Genomic DNA, 17,962 nt, shown 5'->3' with positions numbered 1-17,962 from the left:
GGAGGGAGGAGATGCCAAATCTATAGCCCGTGCTGTTGTGGCTTTCCTCGAGAAGTGTTGTCTTAAAAAAGGAGAAACTCCTGGGGATAGGGACTGACAATGCCTCTTATGACGGGGATTAACAATGGGGTCCATAAAGTGCCGAAGGAGGAGTATCTGGTTCTTATTCGCTGTGTGTGCCACTCTCTGTAGCTTGCTGTAAGTCATGCTTCCAATGACACCATCCCCTGTAGTGTGGTACGAGATACTTATAACTGGTTTTCAGTGTCTCCAAAGCGCAGGGAGGCCTACAAGGCCATATATGAGACCATCAACTGAGGAGAAACCTTTACAGATAACCAAGGTGTGTGCCACACATTGGCTCTCCATTGGACCAGCGGTTTCACACATTTTGGACCAGTGGGAGGAGCTTATGCATTTCGCAGTCACCAAGTCCAGCGAACACTGGTACATGGCTGAGATTTTATATTTTATACTCCATGTAAAGTGATCCTCAAGTTTACCTGGTTAAATAAAGGTGAAATAAATAAAGAAAAAAAATTTAAACTTCAGTTTTTGTACTCACTTTTTGTCTCTCCCACGATGTTATTTCACTCTCATTCAGCGTCCATCACAATTACGTGCACATGGCCAATTATGCTAATTAGTCGATGACGTCATTTAGCGTCTTTTAGCACAGCCAATAGCTACTTTCTTTACTGAGAAGTTGGCAACACTGGACTGAATGGAGGCGGATAATTATTCGTTTTTTTACTCCGCTATTTTCGGCTGGTTTCTGGAAGAAATTACCAGTCCTCACTGTCCGAGACCGGTTTTATGCGAGACCGGTCTCGAGTATTACAACACTGGTGTTTGTTTACACTGTATATACATCATTGTGTTTGACGCTCTAGTTATTATGTCGCAGTACTTTGAAGATATGACATTTGATACTTTTCGACCGAAAAGGACTATGGGAAATCAAGTCAACAGTATCAAGCGAGCTCATTCTTGTGCATACACGCACCAATGTCAAGAAACTACAATCCCCAGAAGCCCTTGTATCGTTGACTTTGGCAAGGTTTCTGTGGACGTGGGAAAGGGTCTGCTCAGCGCTCACACAAACAAATGTCCATGGGTAAAGGTTGCAATCGAAATGAACAGCTTGACATGCACATTTGATTCAACATATACATGTGAATTAAAATGTGGCTTAAACCTGAAGAGATATTGCTGAAAAATGCATTAAAGTTATGGGTGGCAGAAAAAGGCAACGAATATTTCGTATTACAAAGGAGGCGAGGATATGGAGAAGGAGGAGGAGGTTTGACAGGTATGTGTTCTGTTCTTTGCTGGGCTGGTAAAACCCAGTGCCATTCTAGCAAAGTGTGCATGCCATCGGACAATAGTTAATATTTCCGGTCTATTTTCTAACGTCCCCCTTCAGATTCTGTCATGTAACATAGGGTTGGGAGGCAGACAGTTCTCCAGATCCTCGTGTCAAATGGAGAGGCTGGACCCCACACGTTAGTTTAGATTGCAATAGGAATTGCAATTTAACAGTTTACAGCTGGGATATTCAACCGGGGGTTCGCAGCGCCCAATGGGCCTGCGTAGGTACTGCAGGGGTTCGCCAAAATGTTAGATTTTGTGTGGATTGCTATTGCTAGCAACAACAGAATAAACACATTTTAAATGACATACCTACTGTAGATCTTTCTTTTTCCACTCCTAATATTGACCAAATGACACTAATTGGTGTCATTTACACTCACTGGAGTAACTGACATAGGCTACCAGTGCTGCTGGTAAGCTTTCTTGACTTGACTTGACACATGGCTAACCTTTACTTAAACAGCTGCTCTTAGCGAAAATGTGTTTAGAGTTGCCTTTCTAGCTAATAGGCAATGTTGGAGTCCTATTCCAAACTATCCACCAAATCTATTAATTTTAAAATGTTGATTACATCTCCTTGCCATTATCATTCACCTGCGTGAACGTATGATGGGGTTCCCTGGGTCGCTGGTTTTCCTGAAATGGTGTCCCTAGGCAAGAAAAGGTTGAAGATGGTATGGCCTGCCTACAATACAGATGATTTACTTTGTTACCACTGACTACGCCATCAAGAAAATGGCCTCTGTTTAGGCTGCAAACCACTGTCACAACACTTGATGATGCTGTCAGAGATGTCTGTTGATTTGGTACACACACACACAAAATTACACAGTAGTGTCATATTGGGTTGCTGACATTTGCTTTAGCTTTATAGGTGGAACAGTAGGTTATACTGAGGGCACACAGCACTTCTGTATGATAATGTACTCAGGCATGATGCCCTAGAGAGGCAGAAGAGCCAGGTCAGTGCTCATCCGTTCCACAGTCCCTGTCTGGTCTACTGATTCCTAGCTTTTGAAATGGGATGATCCTATTCTACATCGTGCAAATAGTGTTTGTTGATCTTTGAGATCAATGCTTCCCTATTTTATAACACATTGATCCTCCTTAAACATGCAAGTCAGCAGTCCGTGAACACGTTTACATGTGCCCAGTGTTCCGGATAGTAGCTCATATCCCACTTAGTCTTATCTTATTCGGGATAAGCGGTTTACATGCACCTTTGATATCCCGCTCACGACTATCCCAGTATCCATGAATAAACAGAATATTCCTCATTTCAGTTCATATGGGGTAAATGGAATAGTAACTGAAATATGGATCCCTGATTGTAGGCCTATAACCTCTCACATGTAGCATAAAATAATATTTAATTTTTTACAGTAAAATTCTACAACAAATGTAGATTTTTTCTCTTGGGACAGGAGTTGAGAAATATTATTTCTTTCTTTCAACATCTCTTGAGAAAATGCAAATGCGCATGTAATGTGTTATCTTTGACACTTATGCAAGCAGACAGTATTTCAACCACATAAAATATGTGCCCAAGATTAACTGAAGTCTTTTCATTTCCCTTACTGGTTAAAACCAATATTTTGCACATGACCAATCTTTCTGCTGTTTTGGAGTTTTCTCCCTGGACCCTAAACAAAACAGACAACTTTACTGGTGTTTGATTATTAATGCATTCATTCTATCGATGGAAGACATTATTCTGGTGAGCACTACTTTATTTACTCTTTTAGGGCAAAAAGTTATGACAAGTGAAGCTACATGTATCTAACTATAGTTGACAAATGGCCTTTCAAATGTCAAATTATAATATGGCCTACCAAATGTCCAAAATTATAATATGGCCTACCAAATGTCCAAAATGATTATATGGCCTACCAAATGTCCAAAATGATTATATGGCCTACCAAATGTCCAAAGTGATTATATGGCCTACCAAATGTCCAAAATTATAATATGGCCTACCAAATGTCCAAAATTATAATATGGCCTACCAAATGTCCAAAATTATAATATGGCCTACCAAATGTCCAAAATTATAATATGGCCTACCAAATGTCCAAAATTATAATATGGCCTACCAAATGTCCAAAATGATTATATGGCCTACCAAATGTCCAAAATTATAATATGGCCTACCAAATGTCCAAAATGATTATATGGCCTACCAAATGTCCAAAATGATTATATGGCCTACCAAATGTCCAAAATTATAATATGGCCTACCAAATGTCCAAAATTATAATATGGCCTACCAAATGTCCAAAATGATTATATGGCCTACCAAATGTCCAAAATTATAATATGGCCTGTCCAAAATTATAATATGGCAAATGTCCAAAATTATTATATGGCCTACCAAATGTCCAAAATGATTATATGGCCTACCAAATGTCCAAAATTATAATATGGCCTAAATGTCCAAATTATAATATGTCCAAATGTCCAAAATGATTATATGGCCTACCAAATGTCCAAAATGATTATATGGCCTACCAAATGTCCAAAATTATAAAATGTCCAAAATGGCCAAAATTATTATATGGCAAATGTCCAAAATTATAATATGGCCTACCAAATGTCCAAAATGATTATATGGCCTACCAAATGTCCAAAATGATTATATGGCCTACCAAATGTCCAAAATTATAATATGGCCTACCAAATGTCCAAAATTATAATATGGCCTACCAAATGTCCAAAATTATAATATGGTCTACCAAATGTCGGAGATTCTAAGCAGAAACGGTTCAGTACGGAGGAGCCTACCAGCAAAATAAATTCTGAAATTATTGGTTTGAACTGCACAGGTAGCCTACTTTTTGAAGTGATTTGTTTAACAATCAGATAAAAACATCACACAATATGTGAAACTGAGCCTGCGTAAACCGCAAAAAACAACATCAAACAGGATAAGATGTTTACATGCCACAGTATCCCGTTTATGATCAGTATATCCCAGGCATGTTATCCAGGTTTCTCATAACCGGGATACAAGCCTTTTCGGGGTTATTGTAAACAGGATATGTTTATACCCGTCAATACAAAACAGAATACTTGAGTATCCCGAATAATAGTGGGATATTGGTGTGCATGTAAACGAGGTAAAAAAAAAAATTACACCAAGAGTGAGTAGGCAGGCTAACTTGTCTGCTCTTATGCAATCAGTGAATGTCAGTTGTCCGTTTCCCAATAATAGTAGTTTTTCTTGCACATGGTCACACAGCCTCTGACAAGCCAATTATCAGCTGTTGATCACAGTAATCCACTTGACTGAAACAGAATAGCTAACTTTCACATTTGCCACATCTCTAAAACAAAAAATGGCAATCTGGTGTCCTTCTAGTCTATTGAAGCTGCCGGTGCCAGTGGTTGTAGTCTACCGATAGTAATGGTACATGTCTCCGTAAAAAAGAGGGACACTGAGAACACCATCTAGCTCTGTCCCTCAGAACATCAGAGCTATAATTACAGGTAAGTAATGGGTTTTGATGAAGTGGAACACAATAGCTTTCTCTTCTGACTGGGCTAATTATGGTGGAACCAGGGTCTGCTCTCCTCCTTCCTGTTCAACGTCTCCCCTGAAGCCCCCTCTAACTCAAGGACCTTTTTATCCTGAAGTATCCAGATGTAAATCTCAAATGGCCACAGGGCAGAGGGCAGGCTATTATTTAGGGATACCTGCTCACTTAATTGGGCCCTTGCAGATGCACAGGTTTTCTACGTAGAAATTCTGCCAAACTTTTATAATGGATGATTTACAGGGTAAATGAACTCTGTGTCATCAGTTCATAGATGTGGTCTAGTCCACCAGCCGGCTCTTGGTAGCAATTAACCTGGGGGCGAGGTTAAGGCCACTGTACAGCTGTGTCATGATCCCCCAGCCCAGCAGCCATAGATGCTGCTGATGCAGTCGGGCCAGGATAGCAGTACCTTGTACTAATAATTAATGTTGTTAATAATATATGAAGGCAACTACAGTCCTAGATAGGTAACACAACACTGTTGGTTTGAACCACGACAGGCAGGACACTTGAATGTGATGATAATCAGCACAATGAGTTTTCCACTATTCTATGTTACCCAGGTGGGAGGGCTGTTTTGTTTGCTCGATACTGTAAAATCAATAGGCATGAAATTGCCTCATGATTTTAAAATGTCTTATCATGCATGTCTAATGTCTGACTGTTAATGGGAAGTATGATTGTTACTTACTTTTTTGACAGGTCTTCTGGTTGGAACTCTTGATACGATGATGGATTCCACGTCTAAGGTCGCTCCATTTCGCATTCTACACCAGACACCGGACTCTCAGATCTACTGGTCAATAGCATGTGGTGAGAGTTTTTACTCTACATTTTCTCAACTATCCCCATTGTCAGAATAGCCACAAGTAAACATTAAAGGCTACAGTCATGTAATAACTACAATCAATCATGTAATAACAACCTTTTCAGATTGTATTTTAGTCAACACTCGTTTCCCATTTTGTGACAATAGATGGCTTAGTCATGCATAGTGTAAACAGTTTCCTTTCCATTGTGACTGAGTTTTCCCTGTGATTAGGTGGCACCAAGGAGGAGATCAACCAACACTGGGAGTGGCTGGAGAAGAACATCATGAGAACCTTGTCTGTGTTTGACTCCAGCGATGACATCACCAGCTTTGTGCAGGGCAAGATCAGAGTAAGTAATCGCTACAGATAATTAAACACACAGTTTACACAGACACTGCTATTGTTGATCTCTGCCACTCTCACAGGGAGATGGAGGCCTCCTACAGACTTAATGATGTATTAATATAGTGAAGCCTACTGATGCAGCAAGTGCTTACTCTTTGAAAACAGTTGGTGGTGATTATGGTCTTTCACTGATTCACTGATATGAAAACCTTTGACTGTTTATTGAAAGCTAAGAAAATGATAGTAGGTTTGTAATAAAAATGTGAATTTAAGAAACGATATGATGCTAATTTATATGCCTTGACATAAATGTTACAGAATGGAGATAGCATGCTGATGTGTTTAGACTGCTAATTATATTTGTTTCCTTCAGTGACCATGAGAGAGATGTTGTCCTCCTCTTCTCTCTATAAAGGGTTTGATTGCTGAGGAAGGGAAGGTGTCAGGCGTGCAGGAGGACGACCCTGAGAAGTTCCGTGAAGCACTGCTGAGGTTTGAGAAATGGTTTGACCTCCCTCAGAAGGAGAAGCTGGTCACCTACTACTCCTGTAGCTACTGGAGGGGCCGCGTGCCCTGCCAGGGCTGGCTCTACCTCAGCACCAACTTCCTGTCCTTCTACTCATATCTGCTGGGCTCTGAGGGTGAGACGAGACAGAAACCTGAACAAGCCCTCACTGTTGACTAACAGTCACTTAAATGCAGGAACTGTCAGGCTTCATCCGTTTACTTGTATTTGGATACAGTTATCATTCCATGTCATGACAGAAGGGCAGCGAGTTACTCATTAAAGATAATATTTTTCCACTTCAGTGAAGCTTGTAGTCTCGTGGAATGAGATCTGGAGGCTGGAGAAAACGTCCAATGTCATTCTGACGGAGAGCATTCATGTGTTGGCCAATGGGGAGGACCACTACTTCTCGATGTTCCTACACCTCAGTGAGACCTTTCTGATCATGGAGCAGCTTGCTGACTACTCCATCAAACGCCTATTTGATAAGGAGACCTTCCAGGAAGAGCCCTCTCTCTCAGACCCATTACAGATCACCAAGAGGTATACTGCCTGTCACTGTTCTTTTTTACTCATATTTGACAAGTTATTTCAGGACACCATAGTGAAAGGAGATGATATTGATTTTTTTTTTACCTCCATGCTCTCAAGCTGTCCTCCCCTTTTCACTACTTTTATTTTTTGCTCTCCTTCAGAGGCTTGGAAACTAATGCTAGAAATGAGCAATTCCGGGCCTTCTTCAGGCTGCCTAAAGAGGAGAACCTGCTGGAGGTTTATGAGAGCTTCCTATGGGTTCCATTCAGCCACTTCAACACGCTTGGGAAGATCTGTCTGTCTGAGAGCTACCTGTGTTTCGCTAGCCAGGATGGCAGCCAGTGCCACGTCATCATCCCCATGAGAGAGGCAAGACACAGCACACTACCTTGACACTAAACTAATTTAATAACCTTGGTGGCTCAGTGGTTTTGCTCAAGGTTGTTGACCCAAACACCTATCCTTGCAGGTGATTGGTGTGGAGAAACCGGACCGTAGCAGCAGGGCTTTGACTGTGTGTGTGCGGGGTAAGAGGGCTCTGAGGTTCTCTGAAGTTCGGGACTTTGAGCATCTCGGCAATGCAATCCGCAGGAGGTGTGGGATGACTGCCAGTCCTCAACACTCTGCATCAACTGAGGTGACTAACTTCCTGTTTTGGACCTTCTTACTGCTCGGTCTCTGCCCCAAGGGGACAATTCCAGTCCGTCTGCAACCCTCCAAATGTGTCTAAGGGGGCTTTCACATCAAATTGGTTAAACCGTTTTTCCTCACTCTGGTGCGTTTACCCCCTTGGTTCGGTTAATTTGAACTGGTGTGAACACTCTAACTGCACTCGGGAGCGCACCAAACAATGCACCTTCTCTTAAAAAGGGTGATCTCGGTCCATTTCCATTCGTACCGTGGTGTGTTTCACTGCAGGTGTGAAAAGAAAAGAAGCAGAGATGTGCAGTATTATTGGTTGTTTGACAATGAGCATTTGATCAAATGCACGCATTATCAGAACTTGGTTTCTCTGAAACATTTTGTGAGTAGCAGCATATTTATGAGCACATCCTATGCAGATTAGGTTAGATCGGGGCTATACAGGGGATATAGGCTACTGAATACATTCACTGCACGTCGTAGTTAGAGCAACTATTGCACTATTTTCCTCCCAAATGTTGTTGGAAGACCTAAACTAAAGTATTATAACGCTTGGCTGGGACACACAAGTGATGCTCCATGATGATCATAGATGGATTTAACATGAGCATTTTTGCCCAATAAACAAAATACTTGCATGAACATGTTAGTTCGTTTGACATTTGGCAGTGTGTAACCAACTGGACCAAATTAAAAATATCTGCCAGGCTCTAATTGCTGCCATTGAAAACAAACTGTGGGTTCACTGAGCCTTGCAGGGCATCAGAGGGGAGTGCCAAAACCTCATCAATCACTTTGAGGACAACCCAGAGGAGGTGGCTATGATGGTGGGACAGAAGGAGAGCAGCAAGACTGTCAGCAATGAGGCCCTCATGACTGTGTTCCACCCCCAGGATGCTGAAAACCTGGATCCCAAAATGGTGGGATTTTATTTTAAAATATGACCTCTCCTAATATGAAGAAATATACAATTTCTGGTTTCTCTAGGAGTGCTGTTTTTTCCACCCAGTGTGAGAATGTGCTCTCCTTGTACTGTCTAGGTGTCTCAGCCTTGACAGCTAATTTCTTATTCCGCTGTTTAATCTCTGTGCCTGACAGCTAAAGGAGAAGATGAAGGAGCAGTCATGGAACATCCACTTCTCAGAGTATGGCCGTGGCACCAGTATGTTCTGTACCAAGAAGACACGAGACCTGATTGTGCGTGGTGTCCCTGAGGCCTTAAGAGGAGAGCTCTGGATGCTCTTCTCAGGTTCTGTTTGATATGGCTCTTTCACTGTTATTTGGCTCATATGTCTCCTTCACTGATGTGTAAAAGTGTGGTGTCTTTAATGTTTTGCAATATGTGTTTTATTTAAATATGGTGTGGTGTTTTGCCTTGGTACCATAGGTGCAGTCAATGACATGGCCGTTAACCCTGGGTATTACAGTGAGATAGTGGATAAGTCTCTGGGGACCAGCACCCTTGCCACTGATGAGATAGAGAGAGACCTGCACCGCTCCCTACCAGAGCACCCTGCCTTCCAGAGCGACACGGGCATCTCTGCCCTGCGCAGAGTCCTCACTGCATATGCCTACAGGAACCCCAAAATCGGCTATTGCCAGGTGCTAAGCTAGAAACCCCTATAACACTTCCCTGCGTTCTTTCTCTCAAAAAGCTCATAGGCATCTTTACATCTATCCTCCTTTTCTCTTGTGAAGGCCATGAACATCCTGACGTCAGTCCTGTTGCTCTATGCTAAAGAGGAGGAGGCTTTCTGGCTGCTAGTGGCTGTCTGTGAGAGGATGCTGCCTGACTACTTTAACCGCAGGATCATTGGTGCGAGACGCAGCTGAATAACAATATAATTTTCAGTGTTGCATCACGTTAAATATATGCACTGTATGTGTGTTTGATACTGAATACCTGGCTTACACTTTCTCCCATAACTGCTATAAATCCTGTTTACAAATATCTTGTATTTCCTCAGGTGCCCTGGTGGACCAGGCAGTGTTTGAGGAGCTGATCCGAATGCACCTCACCCAGCTGACGGAGCACATGACAGACCTGACCTTCTTCTCCTCTGTGTCCCTGTCCTGGTTCCTCACCCTGTTTATCAGTGTCCTGCCCATAGAGAGTGCTGTCAACGTGGTTGACTGCTTCTTCTACGACGGCATCAAAGCCATCCTGCAGCTGGGCCTGGCTGTGCTCGACTACAACATGGAGGGTTTGATCAGCTCCCATGACGACGCTGAGGCAGTCACCATCCTCAGCAAGTGAGTGTCAACACAGAGAGGGCGAGATCTGAAGGTCAACTGAATTGGTTATTTCAAAGTACTGTATTAGGTTTATGTTGGATTGTGAAGTAACAATCTCCAAAACAGTGAGTTAATTCTACAGGAATGCCCATCTTGTTCATGTTACTTAACTGCTGCTCTGTTTGCCCTGGCAGGTTTTTCGATAATGTGACCAATAAGGACAGTCCTCTACCACAAACAGTGCAGCAAAACTCAGTGGGGAACAACGACAAAGCATCATCCCTCTCCAAGGTGGACATCAGTGATCTCATCAAAGAAGCCTATGAGGTACTGTAACGGTCAGTGTTGCTAGGACTGACCCCATGTCTCAATGTCAGGCTTGTCATTTAGCCTTTTTAATTTGCTTATAGAAATATGGAGACATGAAATCAGAGGAAGTAGAGCGCATGCGGAAAAGAAACAAACTGTATGTAATCCAAACATTAGAGGATACGACTAAACAAAATGTGGTGAGTGGCACATCCTCAAACTTCCATTGCAACCTTTTGGCATTGTTTACAACAATATTATGTAGGATTAATTGATATTTACTTTTTCCTCAGCTACGGGTAGTGTCACAAGAAGTAAAGTTCAGTGCTCCCCAGCTTGATAACCTTTATTCATTGTTCAAGGTATCACAATCACTTCTGCATACTGTACACTACATGCATTAATATTCCTTCTCATAGACACAGAGTTGACATGACTGGCATGAAAAATTGAAATTTGTTGAAAAGCCAGATTTAACTGCTGGAAATTGAGTACTTCAATGTGTTTCCAGAGGCAACATTTCCTCAGCTGCTACTGGACGATGAACAGCCCAGTGCTGCTACACCACGACCCCAGCCTGGCCTATCTGGAGCAGTACCAGCTGGGCTTCCATCAGTTCAGGGTGCTCTTCTCCCTCCTGGAGCCATGGTCCCTCTGCAGCGGCAACGATGCCCTCTTCCTCTGGGCCTTCCGCCTACTGGATGAGAACCAGGATGGCCTTGTCAACTTCAAAGAGTTCTGCTGTGCCCTGGGTAAGGCTAGACCAGTGCTCTGATGCATTGCTACAGGTCTATGATCGCTGTGCCCACCCTCCGTTTTCACCATTATCTGTGTCTGTGCCCACCCTCCGTTTTCACCATTATCTGTGTGAACGGTATGTCACATCTAATCCTGCATCAAACTCATGCAACCCTTCATGCAAATGTTGTTCTTTCTGCAGACATTTTGTACAGTGGCACTTTCACCAACAAACTGAAATTCCTGTTCAAGCTTCATCAGCCACCAGGTAAGTAAGATCACCAGAAACTGCATAAGCACCTTCTGTCTCACTTGTCATTCTACATCCATGATACTTTTGATCTGTATTCCTTCTGCTTGAATACATCATTTAGAATAAACAAATCTAACTCCAAATTCGCCAGGTCACAGTTGTAAATGAGAACTTGTTCTCAACTAGCCTACCAGGTTAAATAAAGATGAACAAAAAAAAAAGGTTTGCAAAGGGTCAGAAACTTTCCGATAAATTTCCAGAATTTTTCCATGGGAAGTTAAGTCCTGGAATTTTTCTTAAATTCATCAAAAAATAACCTTTTTTGTGGGATACACATAAGGCAATTCTAGGTCTCGTGGCATATTTTGGTCAAACTATCCCCAATTCAATGGAATTGCAACCCACTGCAAGCACAGTGCATTCTTCCATCACATGTACAGCTGATTCTCAAGATCTTGCACACTAGTGAGATGCTATTGAGCACACACTACTACACTGTCTGAGTCACAGACTACATGCTTTCTGGTAAGTTTTGATTACAGTACTGGGTGGGGTGAATAGATTTTATATGACCTACATTATTATTTTGTTAACTAGTAAATAGTATCCTACAACAAAGTGTGTTTAAATCATTTCTAACTTGTTAACAATTTCTTCTAGTTAGTTTTTGCCACCATAGGTTTTTAGCTTGCTTGAGCCTGCTAACTGAGGAGTGTTAATTGACCTGTTTCTATACATGTTTCAATTTAAAACATTTATCTTACAAAGGAGTTTAATCTAACTACTTAACTATTTATCTGTACATGGAATTGTATTTGTTGTTTTTTTGCTCATTTTTTTCTAATCTTTACAGGAAACTGCTACAGGCACGATCTGATTTGTGGAGACACTTCACTGCAACCAATGTAGAAGGAAAAGCTGTGTACATTTGCAAATACTGTGCCAAATCATATGGGAAGATTGCAACAAAGATGCAGAATCATCTGGCCAAGCGAGTAAAGTTCCCTCAGCACTCACAACAAGCAACCTCTGACAAAAGTCCCTCTACTTCTATTCGAGGTGAAAATGATGAATCGGACACCTTATCGATAGCAACAGCTCATGGTTCTCCTGGAATCAGAAGTTTGGATGAACGTAGTCAGAGAAACGGATGAACGTAGTCAGACAAATGTACTGTAAGAGATTTCTGAATGTTCTTCGCCCAGCATACACCCCTCCAACCAGATATGCTTTATCTACTCATTTGCTGGATGCAAATGCACTTCAACCGAGTTCAAGTGAAGGTCAAGCAAATCATAGAGAAAGCAGCCTGTATTGCAATCATCTCTGATGGGTGGACGAATGTTCGTGGGCAAGGAATAATTAACTACTTCATCTCCACCCCTCAACCAGTATTCTACAAGAGCAGAGACACAAGCGACAACAGACACACAGGTCTCTACATTGCAGATGAGCTGAAGGCATTCATCAATGACCTTGGACCCCAGAAGGTATTTGCACTGGTGACAGACAATGCTGCGAACATGAAGGCTGCTTGGTCTAAAGTGGAGGAGTCTTACCCTCACATCCATTGGCTGTGCTGCTCATGCATTGAATCTGCTCCTCAAGGACATCATGGCACTGAAAACAATGGATACACTCGACAAGAGAGCCAAGTAAATGGTTAGGTATGTGAAGGGTCATCAAGTTATAGCAGCAAACTACCTCACCAAGCAAAGTGAGAAGAATAAGAGCACCACATTGAAGCTGCCCAGCAACACCCGTTGGGGTGGTGTTGTCATCGTGTTTGACAGTCTCCTGGAGGGGAAGGAGTCTCTCCAATAAATGGCCATATCACAGTCTGCTGATATAGACAGCCCCATCAAGAGGGTCCTCCTGGGTGGTGTATTTTTTTGGAGAGAGTGGTAAGCAGCCTGAAACTCCTGAAACCTATAGCAGTAGCCATTGCACAGATTGATGGAGACAATGCCATCCTGTCTGATGTTCAGACTTTGCTTGCAGAGAAGAAATCCGTACTGCCCTGCCCACTTCACTGTTGCTCCAAGCAGAGGAAACTGTAGTTCTGAAATACATCAAAAGTGTGAAGACTTCTGCCTGAAGCCCATACTCGCGGCAGCGTACATGTTGGACCCCAAGTATGCTGGCAAGAGCATCCTGTCTGGTGCAGAGATCAACCAGGCCTATGAGGCTTTTTGAGCCTGACAATGAGCCATCCTCATCAAGGTTGGAAAGTGACAGTGAAGATAAGGCCTCAGTCTGATGTTCAAGAGGTGGATATTGAGGAGGTCCAGGGAGAAGACATGGGAACCTGAGAGGAAGACAATCAAAGCTTTAGTTTCTAGACTATCATTTTACAGATGTATGTTTAAAAAAAGAAATGGGAGATGTGATGGATTATTGGGGATCATTCAATATTCCCTTTTGATGTTCAGTGAAAGCATCCCATGTGAAGAGTCAACTCATTTAATTAAAGTTAAATTCATAACTCATTTTTTGTTTTTTTTTCCTATTGTAAGGATTTAATAATTTGCAATTATGTCTACCTATGATAAGGTAGAAGGATTATGTTTGTCTCCATATGATATGGTAAATATATCCAATGCAAAAAAAACATCTACATTTTAAATGGTATTAATATGAATTTGCATATATTTCCGTTAATTCCCACGGAAAGTTTCCACCTCTGAATATTCCCCAAAATGTGCAACCGTACTCCCAGTCTAGTTTCGCTGTGGACTGTGTCCTTCTAATTTCAACTGTACTGTATATTTCGTGCTACTCTTCTACTCACCAACTAATCTCTTTGTGAACTGTTTCTTACGTCTGTCCCTACAGTAATGTTACATGCTCTCACAGACAATGTCTTCTTCTAGCTTTCACAGGGAGTCCTTTCCACTCAAAAGGCCAAAGACTTCCTCACTTTATTCCAATGACTGACGACCTATCCCACTTGAGTCGATTGACTGGTCAGCTTGCTTTGCTCTTTTCTTTCTCTGTTATAACCATTTCACTCTTGGCTTCTCTGTGCTTTTCTCTTTAGTAAATGCTCATCTGTCTGTTTGTCTTTAACAATTTCTTAAGTTGGTCTCTTTTTTCATGTACAATTTGTTTCGCTACGATCTAGATATGTGTTCTTGTAGACAAGGTTTATATATGATAGAATTTCAAACTGGTTATGGTTTAGAATAGCAAAATGTACTTTACAGTTACTGTATGACTTCCTTTGACTTATATGAATGTACTTTACACTATGTAGTGTCTGATCTCCCAGAAGATGGCGTGATCAGGAAAAGCCCTGAAAGAGGTAATTTATTTGGCCTGTCTCTTTTTTTCTTTTACCAAGCTCTTCACAATATTGCTAATTTAAACAGATGGTCGTTGTACACATGACCCATTTGTGTCTGAAAACTGCACTTTCCACAGGCAAAGGGAAAGTGGATCTGCAGGCCTACCTGAAACAATGGCAAGATGAGATACTAAAGAAAGAGGAGAGCATCAAGGATTTACCCAGAATTAACCAAGTAAATACACCCATATCTAGGTTAACATTTAGTCAATCAGGTGAATATGCAATGCCAGATATCTTTCCAACAGATCAACTTTGAACAATTTAATCCACATGTTATGTCATTACTTTATGCAAAAAGAAACACAATGACGAAATCTTAATTGTATTCATTCCATTTTTTGGTGTCAGGCTCAGTTCATCCAGTTCTCCAAAACGCTCTACAATCTGTTCCATGGTGACCCAGAAGAGGAGTCTCTGTACCGTGCTGTGGCTCGTGTCACCAGTCTTCTGCTGAGGATGGAAGAAGTAGGGCGCAGGCTCCAGGAGCCCACTAGCCCCACCCAGGCTGCCCCAGAGGGGGCTCTACTCAACAGGGAGGCCTACAGCACCCCGGAGAGAAGCTCAGACACCCCTTGCGCTACCATCACTCTGGAGGCAGGCTCCATCCCACAGGAGGTGGAGTGGTCATTCGCCTTTGAGCAGATCTTGGCATCGCTGCTCAACGAGCCTGTCCTTGTGCGCTTCTTTGAGAGGCCTGTGGACATTCAGGCCCGATTGGACCATGCCAAGGGTGCTCAGTTGAAAGCTAAGACAAACAAGTGAACTGAAGGATACACTGTGGTTCTGAACTTCTCAAAGCCAATAAGTCTCTATGTTCACCATTCTCTACTGTTCTTTCTCCGCCTGGTTAGGTAACAGGAGTAGATTCTAAGCCAACCCTGTTCACTGTAACCAAACGCAAGGAATACACTCGTAGAGAATACATTCACACCTTTTAACGCCTATAGATTCCAGTCGTATCTGGTAGATCCATTGTTTTAGTCCCGTCATCTGCACACCAGCAAACCTGCTCAAGCATCTTGCTTCTATGTGCCAAAGTGTTTTTTCTCATGTAGCCTTAAATCGCTTCGCTAATTTTTTAGAAACACCAGGCTTTCAAATTGGGGTAAGTGTGATCAGTTGACCTGTGTGGAATATGTAGGGAGCAGCAACACTCCAGGGTAATCACTTGAAGTCAACAATGGAAGTCAATCATTGCATGAAACCAGCACATGTAGATGGGATAGATAATTGTATATGATACCTTTACTGTTGCTCATCCATAATTATGCAATGAATGAAACCTAGAATGGAGAGATGAAAGAGACATCATCACCATGTTATTGTATTTCTGGGTTTACTTTGTAATTACGGGAAATGGCTAATTTATTTATGTTAATTTTGTGGAGAGGGGCTTTTGAAAACGATGGGACCGCTACTTGCTAAAGGCCCAAGGATGATTGTTGGAATTCTACATTTCAGTTTTTTTACAACCTATATTATGCTTTTGACTACAGATTCCATTTGTTTTGTTGAAGTATCATGAGTGAGGGAAGAAGAGCATGTTGTCACTGCCATTTCAAATCACTTTCAGGACACAAACTAAAAACAAATTGGATAGTTGCAGTTGAGGCAACCAATGTTGTCAAATGAGGACATTGTACAATATTTTTTCTGACTACTGTATTGAGTCTTCAAGGGAAATTAAGTAATGTATATATCATTTGATATAAAGAGGAATGGACAATAAACATGTATTGTGATTGTTTTCTTTTGATTGATGTTGTATAGTTTAATTGATTTTCAAAGGGATTACTAAATATTTCTCAGAGTAAATGTTATATTCATATGTTTTTTATCATGTCTTGTAAAAGGAAATTCTTGTTGTTTGATTATATTTGTGAGATGAAAGATGAAATGATTTGATAGGTGTAACTGGTAGTGTGGCCTGTTACACATTCCTTTGTATATGGTTTTCCTTTTTTGAAGTCCTTTAAAGCATGAAACTGCATGGGCATGGGATACCTTATGATGATAACTAATCATTCCAAATGCAACACAGTTGGTTCTGTATGACTATTTCTTGGTTTGATGTGGTCTGTAAAATGCTGACTTTCTGTCATTGTTTATTGAAAAAACCTGCTTCAATGTCCTCTGTGTATTATGGATATTCATATTTTACATAAGCAGTTATAAATGTTTATTTTTTCAAAATTAGTCTGTCAGGAAAAGGACAGCTGAGCAACTTTTACATGGTTTGTATTTTCTGTATTTGAGCGTTCTTCCTCAGTGCCATCTGTGTGCAAAATCAAACCTTGCTATTATATTATAGTCTCATAAATAGACCCCTTATCCCACACCAATAATCACTTGGCTTAGTAAATATTTCTAAAATGCTGTTCCTTGTTATAGTAGCTGCTAAGATGACTATATGTATTTGTCACTTTAAAGACTACTTGACAGCACAATATTGTAAAATATCATAGAGAGGTAGCTACTCTGCATTTAAAAAAAAATCGATATAGTAAAGTTATAAAGAGCCCATATTCATTGGAGAACAAGTGTTAGTGTTGGAAATGAGCAGTTTACTCTTTACATCGCATTAGTGGTGACTTGAGTGGGAAGTTAAATTCACCCGTAAACAAGTCTATTAAAATATTTGCAGGGCAATTACCTTTTGAAATGCCACAATTCTCAATTTGTCATGATAGATTGTTGTGGACTACACTCACATTTAGAAATAAAGAGATTGTGTATAGGCTTTATTGGTTATGCTCTAGATGTGTAGTCAGATCTTTATCAACTTGATGCAATACATAGGATAATTGCGTATTACCAGTGAAACTATATTACGTTACCTTTTATTTTACCTTTAAGCTATTTACGCTTTAAGATGACTCTCATAGCACAAATGTATTTGGGCCTACTTATTGTAAATATAATTGCTTGGTTGACAATTAATGCTCTTAATTACAATAATCACAGCTAACGTAAATATAATTTAAGTCTATACTGCCTGTTTTTGTTGGGGGGGGGGGTTCTGGAGGAAAATTCATCCTTTGGAATGTTATGTAGTTTTTGATCTGCCTGTGCCTACCACGAGTGGCACTTTATGTGAATGTCAAACATCTTGAAATGAAATAAAATGTTACAATGTAATAAAATAATCTTAGACTTCAAATGTGTTTCTTTGAATGAAAGAGTTGTTTTACAAATAGACCAAGTGGATGAATGGAACAGCCAGGATGGGTTTGAACCACTTCTTCAGGTCATAGTTTGCTATGCTTACGTAGAGATACACCTACCATGTTTCCCTCTTTATTGCGTCTTGCCTATGACGCTCATCCA

At 41.1% G+C, this 17,962-nt stretch overlaps 1 protein-coding gene across 3 annotated transcripts; it reads left to right on the top strand.

Annotated features, from left to right (window-relative positions):
* Window positions 1–718: 718 nt before the first annotated feature.
* Window positions 719–17,781, top strand: LOC118391339 (TBC1 domain family member 8B-like). 3 transcript variants are annotated; one of them, XM_035782632.2, is made up of 21 exons: window positions 719–1,312; window positions 5,613–5,723; window positions 5,953–6,071; window positions 6,483–6,708; window positions 6,878–7,118; window positions 7,271–7,478; window positions 7,579–7,746; window positions 8,510–8,671; window positions 8,850–9,000; window positions 9,139–9,353; window positions 9,450–9,567; window positions 9,719–10,004; window positions 10,181–10,313; window positions 10,397–10,495; window positions 10,589–10,657; window positions 10,807–11,047; window positions 11,236–11,301; window positions 14,160–14,252; window positions 14,543–14,590; window positions 14,710–14,807; window positions 14,984–17,781. In XM_035782632.2, the coding sequence occupies exons 1-21, from the start codon at window positions 1,186–1,188 to the stop codon at window positions 15,395–15,397; spliced, it is 3,393 nt and encodes a 1,130-aa protein (XP_035638525.1). In that variant the 5' UTR covers window positions 719–1,185; the 3' UTR covers window positions 15,398–17,781. The 3 variants fall into 3 exon arrangements, with proteins under 3 accessions (XP_035638525.1, XP_035638528.1, XP_035638526.1); XM_035782633.2 differs by lacking the exon at window positions 14,160–14,252 and having other exon boundaries at window positions 720–1,312; XM_035782635.2 differs by lacking the exons at window positions 14,543–14,590; window positions 14,710–14,807; window positions 14,984–17,781 and having other exon boundaries at window positions 12,140–14,303.
* Window positions 17,782–17,962: the final 181 nt, after the last annotated feature.

This window comes from Oncorhynchus keta, unplaced genomic scaffold (assembly GCF_023373465.1).
Source record: "Oncorhynchus keta strain PuntledgeMale-10-30-2019 unplaced genomic scaffold, Oket_V2 Un_contig_6244_pilon_pilon, whole genome shotgun sequence".
Taxonomy (NCBI): domain Eukaryota; kingdom Metazoa; phylum Chordata; class Actinopteri; order Salmoniformes; family Salmonidae; genus Oncorhynchus; species Oncorhynchus keta.
This window is presented reverse-complemented; position numbering and strand designations above follow the sequence as displayed.

What these genes read in the sequence shown, in the direction of transcription:
- LOC118391339 (XM_035782632.2), top strand. Translation starts at nt 1,186, where the DNA reads ATGTGGCTTAAACCTGAAGAGATATTGCTGAAAAATGCATTAAAGTTA. An exon ending in AACACTCTGCATCAACTGAG is followed by an intron (nt 7,747 to 8,509) that starts GTGACTAACTTC and finishes TGAGCCTTGCAG; the next exon opens with GGCATCAGAGGGGAGTGCCA. An exon ending in ATACGACTAAACAAAATGTG is followed by an intron (nt 10,496 to 10,588) that starts GTGAGTGGCACA and finishes CTTTTTCCTCAG; the next exon opens with CTACGGGTAGTGTCACAAGA.